General features: G+C 35.7%; 1 protein-coding gene across 4 annotated transcripts in view; it reads left to right on the top strand.

Annotated features, from left to right (window-relative positions):
- LOC149774807 (uncharacterized) overlaps positions 1-19,107 on the top strand; it is a 208,457-nt gene that overhangs the window by 113,869 nt on the left and 75,481 nt on the right. For all 4 annotated transcript variants that reach the window (XM_089944718.1, XM_089944719.1, XM_089944720.1 and 1 more), the window contains exon 5: positions 15,825-16,349. In XM_089944718.1, the coding sequence (XP_089800844.1) occupies positions 15,825-16,349 (525 nt within the window). The remainder of the gene's footprint in view (positions 1-15,824; positions 16,350-19,107) is intronic.

Here is a 19,107-nt window from a genome sequence, read left to right as displayed (position 1 = left end):
CTGACTTTTGTGTTTTTATTCTCTGGAAGGAGGATGCACACCAGTCTTGACAATTATATATATTTAGTGATTGAACACCTCACTTTCTTACTGTCTGAATAGGATAATATTCCTTTATATTATTTATTTTAATGTATTACACAGCTACAGTCTGTACAAGATAGTATTCCTTTTTATTATTTATTTTAGTGTCTTACACAGCTAGTCTGTACAAGATAGTATTCCTTTTTATTATTTATTTTAGTGTCTTACACAGCTACAGTCTGTACAAGATAGTATTCCTTTATATTATTTATTTTAATGTCTTACACAGCTACAGTCTGTACAAGATATTATTCCTTTTTATTATTTATTTTAGTGTCTTATGCAGCTACAGTCTGTACAAGATAATATTCCTTTTTATTATTTATTTTAGTGTCTTACACAGCTACAGTCTGTACAAGATATTATTCCTTTATATTATTTATTTTAGTGTCTTACACAACTACAGTCTGTACAAGATAGTATTCCTTTTTATTATTTATTTTAGTGTCTTACACAGCTACAGTCTGTACAAGATAGTATTCCTTTTTATTATTTATTTTAGTGTCTTACACAGCTACAGTCTGTACAAGATATTATTCCTTTATATTATTTATTTTAGTGTCTTACATAGCTACAGTCTGTACAAGATAGTATTCCTTTTTATTATTTATTTTAGTGTCTTACACAGCTACAGTCTGTACAAGATAGTAGTCCTTTTTATTCTTTATTTTAGTGTCTTACACAGCTATAGTCTGTACAAGATAGTAGTCCTTTTTATTCTTTATTTTAATGTCTTACACAGATACAGTCTGTACAAGATAGTATTCCTTTATATTATTTATTTTAGTGTCTTACACAGCTACAGTCTGTACAAGATAGTATTCCTTTATATTATTTATTTTAGTGTCTTACACAGCTATAGTCTGTACAAGATAGTAGTCCTTTTTATTCTTTATTTTAATGTCTTACACAGATACAGTCTGTACAAGATAGTATTCCTTTATATTATTTATTTTAGTGTCTTACACAGCTATAGTCTGTACAAGATAGTATTCCTTTTTATTATTTATTTTAGTGTCTTACACAGCTAGTCTGTACAAGATAGTATTCCTTTTTATTATTTATTTTAGTGTCTTACACAGCTAGTCTGTACAAGATAGTATTCCTTTTTATTATTTATTTTAGTGTCTTACACAGCTATAGTCTGTACAAGATAGTATTCCTTTATATTATTTATTTTAGTGTCTTACACAGCTAGTCTGTACAAGATAGTATTCCTTTTTATTATTTATTTTAGTGTCTTACACAGCTACAGTCTGTACAAGATAGTATTCCTTTTTATTATTTATTTTAGTGTCTTACACAGCTACAGTCTGTACAAGATAGTATTCCTTTTTATTCTTTATTTTAGTGTCTTACACAGCTATAGTCTGTACAAGATAGTATTCCTTTTTATTCTTTATTTTAATGTCTTACACAGCTACAGTCTGTACAAGATAGTATTCCTTTATATTATTTATTTTAGTGTCTTACACAGCTACAGTCTGTACAAGATAGTATTCCTTTTTATTATTTATTTTAGTGTCTTACACAGCTACAGTCTGTACAAGATAGTATTCCTTTTTATTCTTTATTTTAATGTCTTACACAGCTACAGTCTGTACAAGATAGTATTCCTTTATATTATTTATTTTAGTGTCTTACACAGCTACAGTCTGTACAAGATAGTATTCCTTTATATTATTTATTTTAGTGTCTTACACAGCTACAGTCTGTACAAGATAGTAGTCCTTTTTATTCTTTATTTTAGTGTCTTACACAGCTACAGTCTGTACAAGATAGTAGTCCTTTTTATTCTTTATTTTAGTGTCTTACACAGCTACAGTCTGTACAAGATAGTATTCCTTTATATTATTTATTTTAGTGTCTTACACAGCTACAGTCTGTACAAGATAGTATTCCTTTATATTATTTATTTTAGTGTCTTACACAGCTACAGTCTGTACAAGATAGTATTCCTTTTTATTATTTATTTTAGTGTCTTACACAGCTACAGTCTGTACAAGATAGTATTCCTTTTTATTATTTATTTTAGTGTCTTACACAGCTAGTTTGTTGATAATTTTCTTCTCCATGACTCCAAATAAATTATTGCTGATGTTGTGATTAAATGGCCTTTGCATCATTCCATGCCAGCTTCAGACTTTGGGGAGTCCTTTGGTTGACTTCTTTGCAACAAGGCTAAACAGCAAGCTACTCTTTACATTTCCCCAGTCCTAGAACACAGATCCTAGGCTGTGAATGCTTTGAACCAAAAGTGGGTTTTTCTCTTTGCCTCGGATGCAGGAGGTCGTGGGTTCAATCCCTGGCCGAGTCATACCAAAGACTTATAAAAATAGTACTAACAGCTACCTCACTTGGTGCTCAGCATTAAGAGGTTAGTCTTAGGACTCAGGTCAGCCTGGTGTCAGGATAATGTAACTGAGTGTGACATCATGCTTCTTGTCTGCGGCATGATGCCCCAGTGATAGACATTACTATAAACTGTCATAATGCAGATATCATAGACTGATTTTTTTTAAAGCTACATTAACAATACAAATCACACACACACACTCATGTCATTGCAAATTCTTTACACCTTCCATTGCATATTCATGTTCTCCCTTTAGTCTGACCTGATCCAAACAATGATCCTGAGGTCGTATCACAGTCCAACTGAATCAAAGCATTGATCCTGAGGTCATATCACAGTCCATCTGAATCAACACATTGATCCTGAAGACATATCACAGTCCATCTGAATCAAAACATTGATCCTGAAGTCTTATCACAGTCCATCTGAATCAAAACATTGATCCTGAAGTCATATTGCAAACTACTTCACATATATGCAATCTCATCCTACTATTAACACATGAAGTTAAGTCAGAAAATAATTATCACCATGCTTCAATAGCAAAAGGCAGGCATTATGTCTTCTGTATATTTGTCCATCCATTCATCTGTAATCATTGTGGTACAATCAGGCCTGCGGTCCCTGGGTGGCCATATGGTCTCAAACACTCACCTTACTGATTACTGCCACCTCACATCTGTAATCATTGTGGTACAATCAGGTCTGTGGGCCCTGGGTGACCAACTGGTCTAAAACACTCACCTTAACTGGTTACTGCCATCTCAACTCTGTCTATGTGGGTTTGAGTCTCAGCCATCAGATAAAGACTAGCTTGCACTTAGAAATGGTGTTAAACCCCAAAACAACAATAAGGCATGTCACCAATTTAACAGCCACCCATGGGAAGGGCAAAACCTGGCTTTATACACTTATGACCACATGTTCACCATTTAAAACTGGCTTTGGAACAATTACCATGCACCAATTAGCAATATTGTTGTTAACTTTATTATTACATGTATTATTATTATTATTATTTTAATTATTTTATTGAGATTGTTTTATGTACACTCTTCAGCAAAATCATTAATTATGCTTATGTTGTTCACTCCCAAATTTAATTTCCACACAAGATCTGTGTTAACTTTAATCTCACTGATGAATTAAGTCATAACTGATTAGAATAATCACTGATCTTAGCTTATTTGAAGACCATAGTAGAACACTAATTTTACTACTGATTGATAGCTTACTGTAAAACAGACTTGGAAACAATTATTCACATATCAAAGCACTGTCTGGATTAGACATTTGCTGAGAACAAAAGACAGTTTTTGTGAGAGGCCGGTGATGAGTAGGGAACAAAATGATGTCAGATAGGGCGATATTTGTGATCTGTGAATTATCACTTCCCATGCCTCTACAAACTTGTTTAAATATAAAATGATCCTTGACCCTAATGAAAAGGGATTAAACTTGTTTCTTTTCTTGAAGACAACGATCTTTTTTCAAAGATAACTTGAACTCGTATGTGAATAAAGATAAACTCACATACAAATAGACAAAGATAAACATTAACTCACATTGAAATAGCTGAAGATAAAGATTAACTCACATGTAAATAGATGAAGATAAACTTTAACTCACATGTAAATAGATGATGAACTTAAACTCACATGTGTAGAGCGTCCGCCTCGGATGCGGGAGGTCGTGGGTTCGATCCCTGGCCGAGTCATACCAAAGACTTACAAAAATGGTACTAACAGCTGCCTCGCTTGGCGCTCAGCATTAAGAGGTTAGTGTTAGGACTGGTTGGCCCGGTGTCAGGATAATGTGACTGGGTGGGACATCATGCTACATGTCTGTGGCATGATGCCCCAGTGCTAGACATCACTATAAACTGCCACATTGCAGACATCGTAGCGATATGACTGAAAAATTGTTAAAGCTACGTTAAAAATCCAAATGACACATACACACACACACACACAAACTCACATGTGAATAGATGAAAATAAACTTTAACTCACATGTAAATAGATGAAGATAAACATTATCTCGCATTGAAATAGCTGAAGGTAAAGATTAACTCACATGTAAGTAGATGAAGATAAACTTTAACTCGCATGTAAATAGATGAAGATGAACTTTAACTCACAGGTAAATAGATGAAGATAAACATTAACTCACATGCAGATAGATGAAGATTAACTTTAACTCACATGTGAATAGATGAAGATGAACTTTAAAATAAATGCAGATAGACAAAGATGAAATTTAAATCAAATACAAATTGACAGAGATAAACTGCATCCCACATGTAAATAGATTAAAATGAACGTACATGTAATTCAAACACAAAGAAAGATAAATGTATAAACTGTAACTCACATGCAGAATATATAAGATATCAAACTATATCATCACACTGGCACAAAAGCAACTTGTTTTCCACACCATTACAAACCAGTTGCTTTGACCCACTCCTGGAAGGATAAAAGCTGCCTTCAAACCCAAAGATATAGACACCTTCCAGTTAGGTTAAGTGTGATTGGACTTCAATAAGTACAAGTCTGATATGAAATGTTTGTACATCATATCACATGATATACCTTTAGACTGAGTGTGACTGGACTACACTAAGTACAAGCAAGATATGAAATGTTTATACATCATATCACATGATATACCTTTAGACTGAGTGTGACTGGACTACACTAAGTACAAGCAAGATATGAAATGTTTATACATCATATCACATGATATACCTTTAGACTGAGTGTGACTGGACTACACTAAGTACAAGTCTGATATGAAATGTTTATACATCATATTACATGATATACCTTTAGAGTGAGTGTGACTGGGCTACACTAAGTACAAGTCTGATATGAAATGTTTATACATCATATCACATGATATACCTTTAGACTGAGTGTAACTGGACTACACTAAGTACAAGCAAGATATGAAATGTTTATATACATCATATTGAAAGATATAACTTTAGACTGAGTGTGACTGGACTACACTAAGTACAAGCAAGATATGAAATGTTTATACATCATATCACATGATATACCTTTAGACTGAGTGTGACTGGACTACACTAAGTACAAGCAAGATATGAAATGTTTATACATCATATCACATGATATACCTTTAGACTGAGTGTGTCTGGACTACATTAAGTACAAGCAAGATATGAAATGTTTATACATCATATTGCATGATATACCTTTAGACTGAGTGTGACTGGACTACACTAAGTACAAGCAAGATATGAAATGTTTATACATCATATTCATGATATATCTTTAGACTGAGTTTGACTGGACTACACTAAGTACAAGCAAGATATGAAATGTTTATACATCATATCACATGATATACCTTTAGACTGAGTGTGTCTGGACTACATTAAGTACAAGCAAGATATGAAATGTTTATACATCATATTGCATGATATACCTTTAGACTGAGTGTGACTTGACTACACTAAGTACAAGCAAGATATGAAATGTTTATACATCATATTACATGATATACCTTTAGACTGAGTGTGACTGGACTACACTAAGTACAAGCAAGATATGAAATGTTTATACATCATATCACATGATATACCTTTAGACTGAGTGTGACTGGACTACACTAAGTACAAGCAAGATATGAAATGTTTATACATCATATCACATGATATACCTTTAGACTGAGTGTAACTGGACTACACTAAGTACAAGCAAGATATGAAATGTTTATATACATCATATTGAAAGATATAACTTTAGACTGAGTGTGACTGGACTACACTAAGTACAAGCAAGATATGAAATGTTTATACATCATATCACATGATATACCTTTAGACTGAGTGTGACTGGACTACACTAAGTACAAGCAAGATATGAAATGTTTATACATCATATCACATGATATACCTTTAGACTGAGTGTGTCTGGACTACATTAAGTACAAGCAAGATATGAAATGTTTATACATCATATTGCATGATATACCTTTAGACTGAGTGTGACTTGACTACACTAAGTACAAGCAAGATATGAAATGTTTATACATCATATTACATGATATACCTTTAGACTGAGTGTGTCTGGACTACATTAAGTACAAGCAAGATATGAAATGTTTATACATCATATTGCATGATATACCTTTAGACTGAGTGTGTCTGGACTACATTAAGTACAAGCAAGATATGAAATGTTTATACATCATATTACATGATATACCTTTAGACTGAGTGTGACTGGACTACACTAAGTATAAGCAAGATATGAAATGTTTATACATCATATTCATGATATACCTTTAGACTGAGTGTGACTGGACTACACTAAGTACAAGTCTGATATGAAATGTTTATACATCATATTACATGATATACCTTTAGACTGAGTGTGACTGGACTACACTAAGTACAAGTCTGATATGAAATGTTTAAACATCATATTACATGATATACCTTTAGACTGAGTGTGACTGGACTACACTAAGTACAAGTCTGATATGAAATGTTTATACATCATATTACATGATATACCTTTAGACTGAGTGTGTCTGGACTACACTAAGTACAAGTCTGATATGAAATGTTTATACATCATATTACATGATATACCTTTAGACTGAGTGTGACTGGATTACAATAAGTACAAGCAAGATATGAAATGTTTATACATCATATTACATGATATACCTTTAGACTGAGTGTGACTGGACTACACTAAGTACAAGCAAGATATGAAATGTTTATACATCATATTACATGATATACCTTTAGACTGAGTGTGACTGGACTACACTATGTACAAGCAAGATATGAAATGTTTATACATCATTTCACATAATATACCGTTATCTAAAAAGTGGCTTGCCTAGCAAGCAAAAGCTTAGTTACATACTCAGGGTGGACACTGCTGGTACCTCATTAAGTGGACACTTAAGGCAAGGAGAAATCACTGTTGATTACAAAGCACCTGAGGATGACTGTTATACACAGTACATTTATATAAAAATTACATTTGATTGGTGGGGGAATAGAATAGTAGTTGTGACCAGGTGAGAGCTCTTTACAGATGACAATTAGGAGTTGTGTCATAGTAAGCATTTTTGACTGGGATTACTGATATAGGTCACTGCCTTCAACACACAATGCATTGACCCTTAAATTACATCAGAGTATATGATTTAAGCAAGATAATGTGAACCTGTGGTGACCCATAAACCAATCTGCACACAGGTGAAGTTACTGTAGGCCTCTAAGTCAAATTTGCTAATTATGTAAATTTTCCATCCATTATGGATAAGTTGATGTGGAGTATAGATGAGTACTTTGATGTGGAGTAAAAACGAGTAAGTTCTTGTTGAGTATACATGAGTAAGTTGATGTTGAGTTTTGATAAGTTGATATGGAGTATAGATGCATAAGTTGATATTTAGTATAGATGAGTAAGTTGATGTGGAGTATAGATGAGTAAGCTGATGTGGAGTATAGATGAGTAAGTTGATGGGGAGTATAGATGAGTAAGTTGATGTGGATTATAGATGAGTAAGTTGATGTGGAGTATAGATGAATAAGTTGATGTGGAGTATAGATGAGTAAGCTGATGGGGAGTATACATGAGTAAGTTCATATTGAATATAGATGAGTAAGTTGATATGGAGTATAAATCAGTTGATGACTGGAGTATAGATGAATCCAGATCAATACTTTGGCTTTGTCTTTTTCACTAGTAATAATGATAATAATAATGAGGACTTTGCATAGCGTCTAATCTTTAGAAGCTCTAAGCACTTTACAACATTAGACAACACCTATAAGATAAGAAACATAATAATATTATTACAAAAACAAACAGCATGAAATTAGAAAAACATTAAACAATAAAAAATATGCTTAGAATATTTCAGGTAAGAAACATTATTAGGTCTTTAAGTTTGTTCTTGCAGTTGAAATAAGTGAGTTTTGAGAGCCCTCTTGAATGTGATCACTGTGTCTTTGTGTCTAAGTTCAGTGGGCAATTCATTCCACATTGCTGGGCCTGGTATACAAAAGAACACTGTCCATATGACTTTGTTTTCATAGTGGGAATAATGAGTATACAATTGTCAGAATAGGAGCTTAAGTATCTTGCTGGTGTGTACACATGGGTGAGGTCAGATAGGTATGTTGGATTAGAGTCCAACAGTGAAATGTAGCGCAGAGAACAAATTTTATGTTTGATTCTGGATTGAATGGATAGCCAATGTAGGGTACAGAGCAGCGGGCAGGTGTGCTCTGATTGTGGTACTCTAAGGATGATCCGAGCAGCTGTGTTTTGAAGTTTCTGGAGTAGATATTGAGATGAACCAGACAGAACTGAGTTACAATAGTCCAGTCTTGAAAGTACTAATGAACACACAAGTGTTTTAGTGGCATCAACTGAAAGATATTTGCATATCGAGCTGATGCATCTCAGCTTAAGATATGCAGCCTTGCATATGTTCATGACATGTTGGTGCAATGTGAGAGTACTGTCCAGAGTAACACCTAGGTTTCTTACTGATTATGTGAATTTAATGTTGGCGTTGCTGATATTTATTGTTTGAGGTAAAGGATGTGAATGAGAAAGTCTTTGTGTTGTGATCAGAATGGCCTCAGTTGTATCGTCATTCATCTGCAGCTTGTTACAAGTCATCCATAATTTCACATCAGAAATGCACCTCTCTACACCTTGGGTGATAGCATCAACTTCATTTGGGTGGCTAGATTTGTATATTTGGGTGTCATCAGCGTACAACTGGTGAGACACTGCATGATGATCTATGACACTTGAGAGTGACTGAGTGTACAGAATGAAGAGAACAGGTCCAAGAACAGACCCCTGTGGAACACCACAACATAGATCAACTGGGCTAGAGTGTATTCCATTTGCAGATACAATTTGTGTCTTGTTGACCAAGTAGGACTTGAACCACAGTAGGGCCGTGTCATGAATGCCCAATACATGCTGGAGATGGTGAAGTAATATATTATGGTCTGTTGTGTCAAATGCTGCAGACAAATCAAGGAGGGTGAGGACTGTAATCTTTCCGCTATCCAATGCAGAGAGAATGTCATTAACTACTTTTAGAAGAGTAGTTTCAGTACTGTGGCAAGGGTGATATGCAGATTGTACATTGCTAAAAAGACTCTTATAATGTAGATGAGATACAAGCTTGGATAAAAAAACCTTTTCTAAGATTTTTGAAATGAATGGGAGATTAGAAACTGGGCGGTATTTCTTTAAATCGTTATGGTCTAGTGTTGGTTTCTTCAGCAGAGGCTTTACAATGGCAGTTTTGAAAAATGATGGGAATTCCTGGGATGAGAAAGAGGTATTAATAACATCAGTTAGTGAAGGCAATACCGGATCTAAGCACTCAAACAGCAGTAATGTTGGAATTGGATCAGGTTCACATGACTTTGGTGCACTCTTCAGGATTGTACATACGAAATCCATAGAGACAGGTTCAAATGTTGCTAATGGTTGCCGTTCAAATTCTGTATCCCAACTGTATGGTGATGACGATTCAGTTGAAATTGTGGTGTCAAGCTTATCTCTAATGGTTTGTACTTTGTCACGGAAGAAATCTGCAAACATGTCTGGAAGGTCGACTGGAGGGAAGGTAGTTTAAAGTGGTGTTGGTCTCCTTTAACAGCACGAAGCAGGTCCCTAACACTGCTATACCATGGAGAACAGTTTTGAATTGATACTCTGCACTTGGTAGCTGGGGCATGTTTGTCAAGCAATGAACGCAGACAGTTATCGAGTTGTTCTGCATTAGTGGGTAAGCAAGTTTGTTAGGTTAGCTTGGATGTCGTGCATTAGTTTGGTTCTATTTATCATTTGGAGGTTTCTCTTAGTAGCAAATAAAGGTGGAGGGTTAGGGACTGATACGTCAAGATGGCATAAAATGCAGAGGTGATCTGATGCAAGTTCATGGGATACCAGGGAGGACCGTAGAATGTTATCATCAGGTCCATGAAGAATCCAGTCTAAACTACGACCATGTTTATGGGTGGGTTGGTTAACTGGCTGTTTGAGGTTGAACACATTAATGGAATCTATGAGTTTTGATGTATTTGAGTTTCTGGGACAGTCAAAGTGAAAATTGAAATCTCCAAGAATAATCAGGTTGCCACCTATCAAATTTCCATAGTCCAGGAGATTCAGAAACTGCTGCAAAAAGATAGAATCAGCCAATTTGTTTTTTCTGCTAGGAGGAGAGCGGTATAGGCAGAATAAATGGACTGACCTTTGCTCCAGTGTGAGTGTCGATTGGATTAGTTCAAACGATGTGTGGTCGAAATTGAATGTTGTGGTGTAGTTAAGATGTTTTATCATGGAGTTCTTTGTGATGACAGCAATTCCACCTCTGCAAGAATTACGGGGGAACGACTTGATGGAGTAACCAGTGATTGTTAGATCCGCACACTTGGGGTATCATCGCCTGATGTTTAGTAACTACCAGTGTGTGTGTGTGTGTGTGTGTGTGTGTGTGTGTGCAATGGATTTCAAGATGATTGTAATCTGATTGGTAAAAATGAGTCTAAAAAATTGTTTTCATTTTCTGGTAAACAGACTTTTGATGAAAAAAACTATCAAAAAGAAGGATAAAAGGTGAATATTCCAATTTGATGGGTGATATTTGAGTATAAAACTTGTGTGAATTCATCTTGACAACAGCTCAGATCTATTGTCTCAAGCTTAGGTACCATACATGAACCAATATTTATTCAATTTATTTCTATATGGCCCATTTGTATGCCACCGTCTTTTCTTAGGGTCAAATCTTTAGGTATTTAACACTGTTTACTAATTAACTAATTATTTACTCTAAAGGCATTGTCTTTTGCATATGCTGCTTAGTGTGTGTGTGTGTGTGTGTATTATTAAATTAGCTTTAAATTCATTTTAGTCATTGTTATGATGTCTGTAGTGTAGCAGTAACATAGTGAGGTCTAGCACTGGAGCATAATGCCACATGCATGTAGCATGATGTCCAACCCAGTCACATTATGCGGACAAGAGGATGACCAGTCCTAATATGAACCTTTTAATGCTGGAGTGCCTAGCAAGGCAGCTGTTTGTACAAATGTTAAAAGTCTTTAGTATAACTTGGCTCGGGATCGAACCCATGACCTCCTACATCCAAGACACTTATGCCACCTGAGTGGTATGCTGCTTAGTGTACATTTTCATTCTTTGTTTTTGTTTTGGTTTATTAATAGTTATTCACACACACACACGCACACTGTACCATATATATATATATATATATATATATATGGTACACTGCAACGCCAGGTGTTTACATGTGTAAGTTTCTTTGGAGGAAATGGATATGTTATTTTATTTTTAGAGACAACTACACAGTATTTAGAATGCTGACAATTTGACTGAAATATTGAGAGAAACTATATTGATTTAATGAATTGCAGCTGGCTCACTCTAAATGTTGTGTATTTTCCCATTGTGCTTGGGATGATGTTTATTGGTGTACTTGATGCTGTTGCTACTGCTTGCATAATCAGGTATCCATTTTACCCAAACAAGTTATAAAACATTATATGGTACACCAGTGACATGACACTAATCATATACTTTTTGTACACACCAGTGACATGACACTAATCATATACTTTTTGTACACACCAGTGACATGACACTAATCATATACTTTTTGTACACACCAGTGGCATGACACTAATCATATACTTTTTGTACACACCAGTGACATGACACTAATCATATACTTTTTGTACACACCAGTGACATGACACTAATCATATACTTTTTGTACACACCAGTGACATGACACTAATCATATACTTTATGTACACACCAGTGACATGACACTAGTCATATACTTTATGTACACACCAGTGACATGACACTATTCACATATGTTTTGTACACACCTGTGATGTGACATTAATCACATACATTTTCATTAGTGGAGCTGAAAGGTTTGTTTTATATCTAGCAATGTCTTGCCTTGGAAAACTTGTGAATGTCATCACTGGTCATAATTATGTCTTGTGAGTGAGGCAGACTATTGACATATCCATATTGCTGTGACATTGAACAAATTTATAAATACCACTACCGTGTTCTTCTGTAGAACAACATTGGCATGTCACTTTGCCTGTTGCATCTGATTACAATGTAGCAAAATCTGCATGAGACTTGTTCAGCAACTTGCTTGTCATCGAGTGAACATTATTTGGTGTAGCAGAGATGGATAAATTTGCGTCTTCCTCAGGAATCTTCAGACATTCAAAATCCATACAGATCAAAGATGGGATCTTCACTATATGCAGAAAATTTTAGAAATTCTTGCTGGGTTCTAGGAAGTTCAGTATGCAGCAACTATTTACTAATTCCACCATGGTAAAAGTCATGCTTATGAAACCTATTTCATGTTAAATATGTGAAGGCAATGTTGACTTGGAGATTTTTTAATTAATTGAAAAGATTTTGTATTCATACCTAATGAGATTTCAACTATGAACCTTTCTGGTCACTTAAGGTCTACCTCAGTTTGCCCATGCAGATTTTTGCTTTGTATATGTGGGGATAGAGCAACTGCATACAAAATATTCATCTCATGGCAATAACAATACAAGTGATGAGATGTTAAAACTTTCTTGACCTTAGTAACCTTCACAGGAAATTCTATTTTACCAAACCTGATTTAATTCGGATATTGTTGGTATTGTTGAGGCTGAACTGTGTGATGATTTGTGTGATGTTATACAAAAAACACCAGTGCCCTTGCAAAACATCGGTTGTCATTTTTCTATCGGCAGAAGATACTTTAATATTAGTATGTAACTCAGTGTTATAGAAAGTATGCCATTGATCCTATGCATCTGTCAAGATACACTGTCAAATGTACACCAAGAACATTGTCTGCTTTAACTCAGGATGTAACAGTAGGCCATTGATCCTATGCATCTGTCAAGATATACTGTCAAATGTACACCAAGAACATTGTCTGCTTTAACTCAGGAGTTTGTAGAATGTTGTAATGTCGATTTGATTCTTAGACACATCTTTGATAACAGCTTTGTATCATCTTTACCTGGAGCATACATGCTTAGAATAATCACTTACAATGGCCAAGACGTTTATGTAATTTAAATTCTAGAACTTTGACTTGTTCCTCGGTGGCAATAGTGGATGCAGTTCATCTGCGATCGTATTCATCTTTGACTTTGTATCATTTCTGCTGACTTGCCTGATGGGGCAATTTTGTTATTGTGCTGCAGTTGCATGAAACTTGTACAGTCCAGTGTGATTCAACCACAAATCATATTAACACAAATGTTTTTCATCTCTTGGTATTTTTATTCCATTCTCTTGCAGATATGATTTAAGTTGTAACATTTATATTGCCATAAATAAAATAAAGTGCAGATTTGACTTCCGAATGGTCATCATGGCATCCATCTTGAAAATTTTATGTCACTACTCCTGAATGGTTTTTACTGAAAGACTTCTTATAATGACAAGTAGGTCATATATGAAAATGGTGAGAACTTCAAATAAGGCCACCATCTTGAAAATCTCTTTTTTAAAATTTGCTTGAATAAATATTCATATTGATATGGGGGGTTTACCAGAAGACGTTCTTATGGTGTCCAATTGGTCATATATGAAAATCATGCCAGTCTGACATCCAGTATGGCCACCACAGCAGACATCTTAAAATTTGCAGTTCTGTGAATGGAAAATAATATCTTGAAAATTTTGTCACTCTTTCCAAAGAATTGATATATCAACATGGGATTTTCACCAGTGGACTTCATATGAAACTTAAGTTGGTCCTAAATGAAAATGGTGCCAATCATACATCTAGTATGGCTGCTGTGACAAATTGACTTGAAAGTTTAGTTGTCACTACTCCACCTGAATGAAAATTATGATATGAGGTTTTCAACAAAACAATGTGTATATTGTGTTTGAAATATGTTTGATAAATACCTTTCAATGGAAAAAGATAAGGATTAGTTGTATTTCATCATTATTGCCTCCATTATTGGTAGCAGTTCTATGTTACAACAACTGCACAACATCCTATGCATTAACTGCATGTAACAGTAGAGACATTACCAGTGATTACCAAAGCCTGCATGTATATCACTGTAAAATAACATGCATGTGCAATAAAGGAACCCTATTATTGGCAAACGTCTTTGATCATCATTAAATATATTATCTGCTGGTGTTATGTACTTTACACTTTTCTAGATGGAAATTACCCCTGACTGTATGATGTGAGTTCAGTATCCCTTATGGTGAATTCTGGGAAGATCTCATGTCTAACCCATGACCCTGGCCTATGTGTACTAGCCCTAACCCTAACTCATGTCTAACCCATGACCCTGGCCTATGTGTACTAACCCTAACCCTAACTCATGTCTAACCCATGACCATGGCCTATGTGTACTAACCCTAACCCTAACTCATGTCTAACCCATGACCCTGGCCTATGTGTACTAACCCTAGCCCTAACTCATGTCTAACCCATGACCCTGGCCTATGTGTACTACCACTCATTCTTTTTTGGTAACCACCATCACAGAAGTTTTTATTACTCTTCAAAGACAATTGAATTTATGTTGGCTTGTACAAATGAGAATTTTCATTGCCTGCATCATATGTAAAGGGTGTAATTAGCTCTTTCGAGTTGTTGGCATTTGTTTTATTGTATCTTTCTTCATAACCTTGCATTTAGGTTACCTTCCCCCACCCTAACACACAGATACACACATAGGTTTCAGGTTTACATTTGTCTCCATCCTTGCAAGTTTGGTTCGTGGGCCTCATCTTGATTCTGTTTTGTTTGTTTTAATTCAGTTTGAATCACCGAAATTCATTTTCCATTTAATCTGACTTTTGCCTTTTTATTCTCTGGAAAGAGGTAGCACACCAGTCTTAACCATTATATGTATACATTAGTGATTGAACACCTCACATTCTTACAGTCTGTACAAGGTATTATTCCTTTTGTTATTTATTTTAGTGTCTTTTCAAGCTGGTTTGTTGATAATTTTCTTCTCCATGACTCAGAATAAAGTATCGCTGATGCCGTTGTGATTAAATGGTCTATGCACCAATCCAGACCAACTTTCCTGTTAGGACTTTGTGGGAGTCCTTTGGTGGACTTCTTTGTGACAAGGCTAAACAACAGGCTTCTTTTAACATTTCTACAGCCCTAGAGCAGAGATCCTGGGCAGTGAATACTTGAACCTCTAGTGGAATCCGATGCTTGCTTTGCCAACTTTTTCCATATAAATAGTCAATGTTTTGTTACGGTCAAATTATTTTGATTATGTTCTTCATTTTAGATGCAGAGCAATACATGAGACTTCAGCGGCTTGTAAAGCTTTTAAATGAGCAAGTTCAGAAGTCAAAGGACAAAGAGCAGGTGCCAAGAGAGATTGAAGCCCATGTCATCAGTGAAAAACATGATAATGGACATGCTCAACATGATCTATCAGTCAGGGCCAAGCAAGATATTGATCAAGAAGTCAGACCTACTTTTTCTCAGCCTGTAGAATCACCCATTGCCATTTTGAGCCCAGAAGCAAGCAGTGAGGAAGGGTCCATAGAAAATAAGAAGGATGCAGTGATGGAAATCCTCCAATTGGTCAATGAGAATTCAGACAAACTGGAGAAGAGTATGGTGGAATATGCAGCATTGGGAATGTGGGATTTTGCAGGACAATATGTTTATTACACTACTCACCAGACTTTCCTGAGCTATCGTGCGATATATCTCTTGGTCATAGATCTCAGCCAACAAATTACAGCTTTAATAAAAGATGAGTGTTTCCTTGATACACAGGGGATAAAACCATGTCAAGTTCATGGTAAGTAAAGTATGTTCGTCTGTGACTGTTGATACTGGAGACAGCAGACAGATAATTATCTACCCACAAAGTCAAAAAGTAAAAGAAAAGATGTCCATGCATAAGAAAAGAAAAAAAAAAACACATTGCCATGCAAGACATTTCATAATGGCATAAGGTAAAACAAAAGCAGGAAACAGATGAGTCAAAAGTCATATAAGATTTAAAAGCCTTAATGAATTCAAACACAGGCAAATCAAAAGTCAGGTAAGATATAGAAACCTTAATGAATTCAGGTACAGATGAGTCAAAAGTCAGGTAAGATATAGAAACCTTAATGAATTCAGGTACAGATGAGTCAAAAGTCAGGTAAGATATAGAAACCTTAATGAATTCAGGTACAGATGAGTCAAAAGTCAGGTAAGATATAGAAACCTTAATGAATTCAGGTACAGATGAGTCAAAAGTCAGGTAAGATTTAAAAGAGTTAATGAATTCAGATAGAGCATAATCAGCACAGCTTCTTTGATTCTATCATGATGTATTTCCCTACCTGCCATATCCCTACCTACCTTGTCACAGGTATTTAGCATATCATCAAGTCCTATACCAGTCTAGCATATCATCAACAATCAATACCAGTCTAGCATATCATCACATAGCCATCTAACATGTTGTCAAGAGCCAATCTAGCATATCATCAACAGCCTATCTAGACTGCCATCAATTACCTATCTAGCTTGTCATCAAGTACCTATCTAGCATGTTATCAAGTACCTATCTAGCATGTCATCAAGTACCTATCTAGCATGTTGTCAAGTACATATCTAGCATGTCATCAAGTACCTATCTTGCATGCCGTAAAGTACCTATCAAGCATGCCATCAAGTACCTATCACTGTCTAGTATGTGATCAAGTATCTCTCTAGCCTGTCAACAAGTACCTATCTTGCATGTCATCAAGTACCTATCAAGCATGCAAGCAAGTAACTATCTAGAATGCCATCCAGTACCTATCTAGCCTGTCATCCAGTAACTATCTAGTTTGTCATCAAGAACCTATCTAGCATGTCATGAAGTAACTAGCTTGTCATCAAGTGCCTTTCTAGAATGCCGTCAAGTACCTAACACTGTCAAGCATGCCATCAAGTACCTATCTACCATGTCATCAAGTAACTTTCTAGTTTGTCATCAAGTACCTATCTAGGCTGTCAACAAGTACCTATCTAGCCTGTCTTCAAGTAACTATCTAGCATGTCATCCAGTAACTATCTACCCTGTCAACAAGTAACTATCTAGCCTGTCAACAAGTAACTATCTAGCCTGTCATCAAGTACCTATCTAGCATGTCATCAAGTACATATCTAGCCTGTCATCAAGTAACTATATAGCATGTCATCAAGTACCTATCTAGCCTGTCAACAAGTACCTATCTAGCATGTCATCAAGTACCTATCTAGTCTGTCAACAAGTACCTATCTAGCATGTCATCAAGTACCTATCTAGTCTGTCAACAACTAACTATCTAGTCTGTCATCAAGTACCTATCTTGCCTGTCAACAAGTAACTATCTAGCATGTCATCAAGTAACTATCTAGTCTGTCATCAAGTACCTATCTAGCCTGTCAACAAGTAACTATCTAGCATGGCATCAAGTACCTATCTAGCATGTCATCAAGTACATATCTAGCCTGTCATCAAGTAACTATATAACATGTCACCAAGTATCTATCTAGCCTGTCAACAAGTACCTATCTAGCATGGCATCAAGTACCTATCTAGTCTGTCAACAACTAACTATCTAGCCTGTCATCAAGTACCTATCTTGCCTGTCAACAAGTAACTATCTAGCATGTCATCAAGTAACTATCTAGTCTGTCATCAAGTACCTATCTAGCCTGTCAACAAGTAACTATCTAGCCTGTCATCAAGTACCTATCTAGCCTGTCATCAACTACCTATCTAGCCTGTCATCAAGTACCTATCTAGCATGCCATCAAATACGTATCTAGCTTGTCATCAAGTACCTATCTAGCCTGTCATCAAGTACCTATCTAGCATGTCAACATGTGCCTATCTAGCATGCCATCATGTATCTATCTAGCCTGTCATCAAGTACGTATCTAGCCTGTCTTCAAGTAACTATCTAGCCTGTCATCAAGTACCTATCTAGCATGCCATCAAGTAACTGTCTAGATTGCCATCAAGTACCTACCTAGCCTGTCTTCAATTAACTATCTAGCCTGTCATCAAGTACCTATCTAGCCTGTCATCAATTAACTATCTAGCATGTCATCAAGTACCTATATAGCCTGCCATGAAGTAACTTGCTTCTCATCAAGTACCTATCTTGCATGCCATCTTGTACCTATCTAGCCTGTCATCAAGTACCTATCTTGTCATCAAGTACCTATCTTGCGTGCCATCAAGTACCTCTCTAGCCAGTCATCAAGTACCTATCTAGCCTGTCATCAAGTACCTATCTAGCTTGTCATCAAGTACCTATCTTGCATGCCATGAAATAATTATCTAGCCTGTCATCAAGAAACTATCTAGCTTGACATCAAGTACCTATTTAACATGCCATCAAGTACATATATAGCATGCCATGAAGTAATTAGCTTGTCATCAAGTGCCTTTCTAGACGCCATCAAGTACCTAACACTATCAAGCATACAATCAAGTACCTATCTAGCATGCATTACATATCTATCTAGCATGTCATCAGGTACTTGTAATCAATTGACTATGTAGCTTGTCGTCAAGTACCTATCTAGCA

This window comes from Sinohyriopsis cumingii, unplaced genomic scaffold (genome assembly GCF_028554795.1).
Source record: "Sinohyriopsis cumingii isolate HCF-2022 unplaced genomic scaffold, ASM2855479v2 utg000131l, whole genome shotgun sequence".
In the NCBI taxonomy this organism is placed as follows: domain Eukaryota; kingdom Metazoa; phylum Mollusca; class Bivalvia; order Unionida; family Unionidae; genus Sinohyriopsis; species Sinohyriopsis cumingii.
The sequence above is the reverse complement of the archived record's forward strand: the minus strand, read 5'-3'. Positions and strand labels throughout refer to the sequence as shown.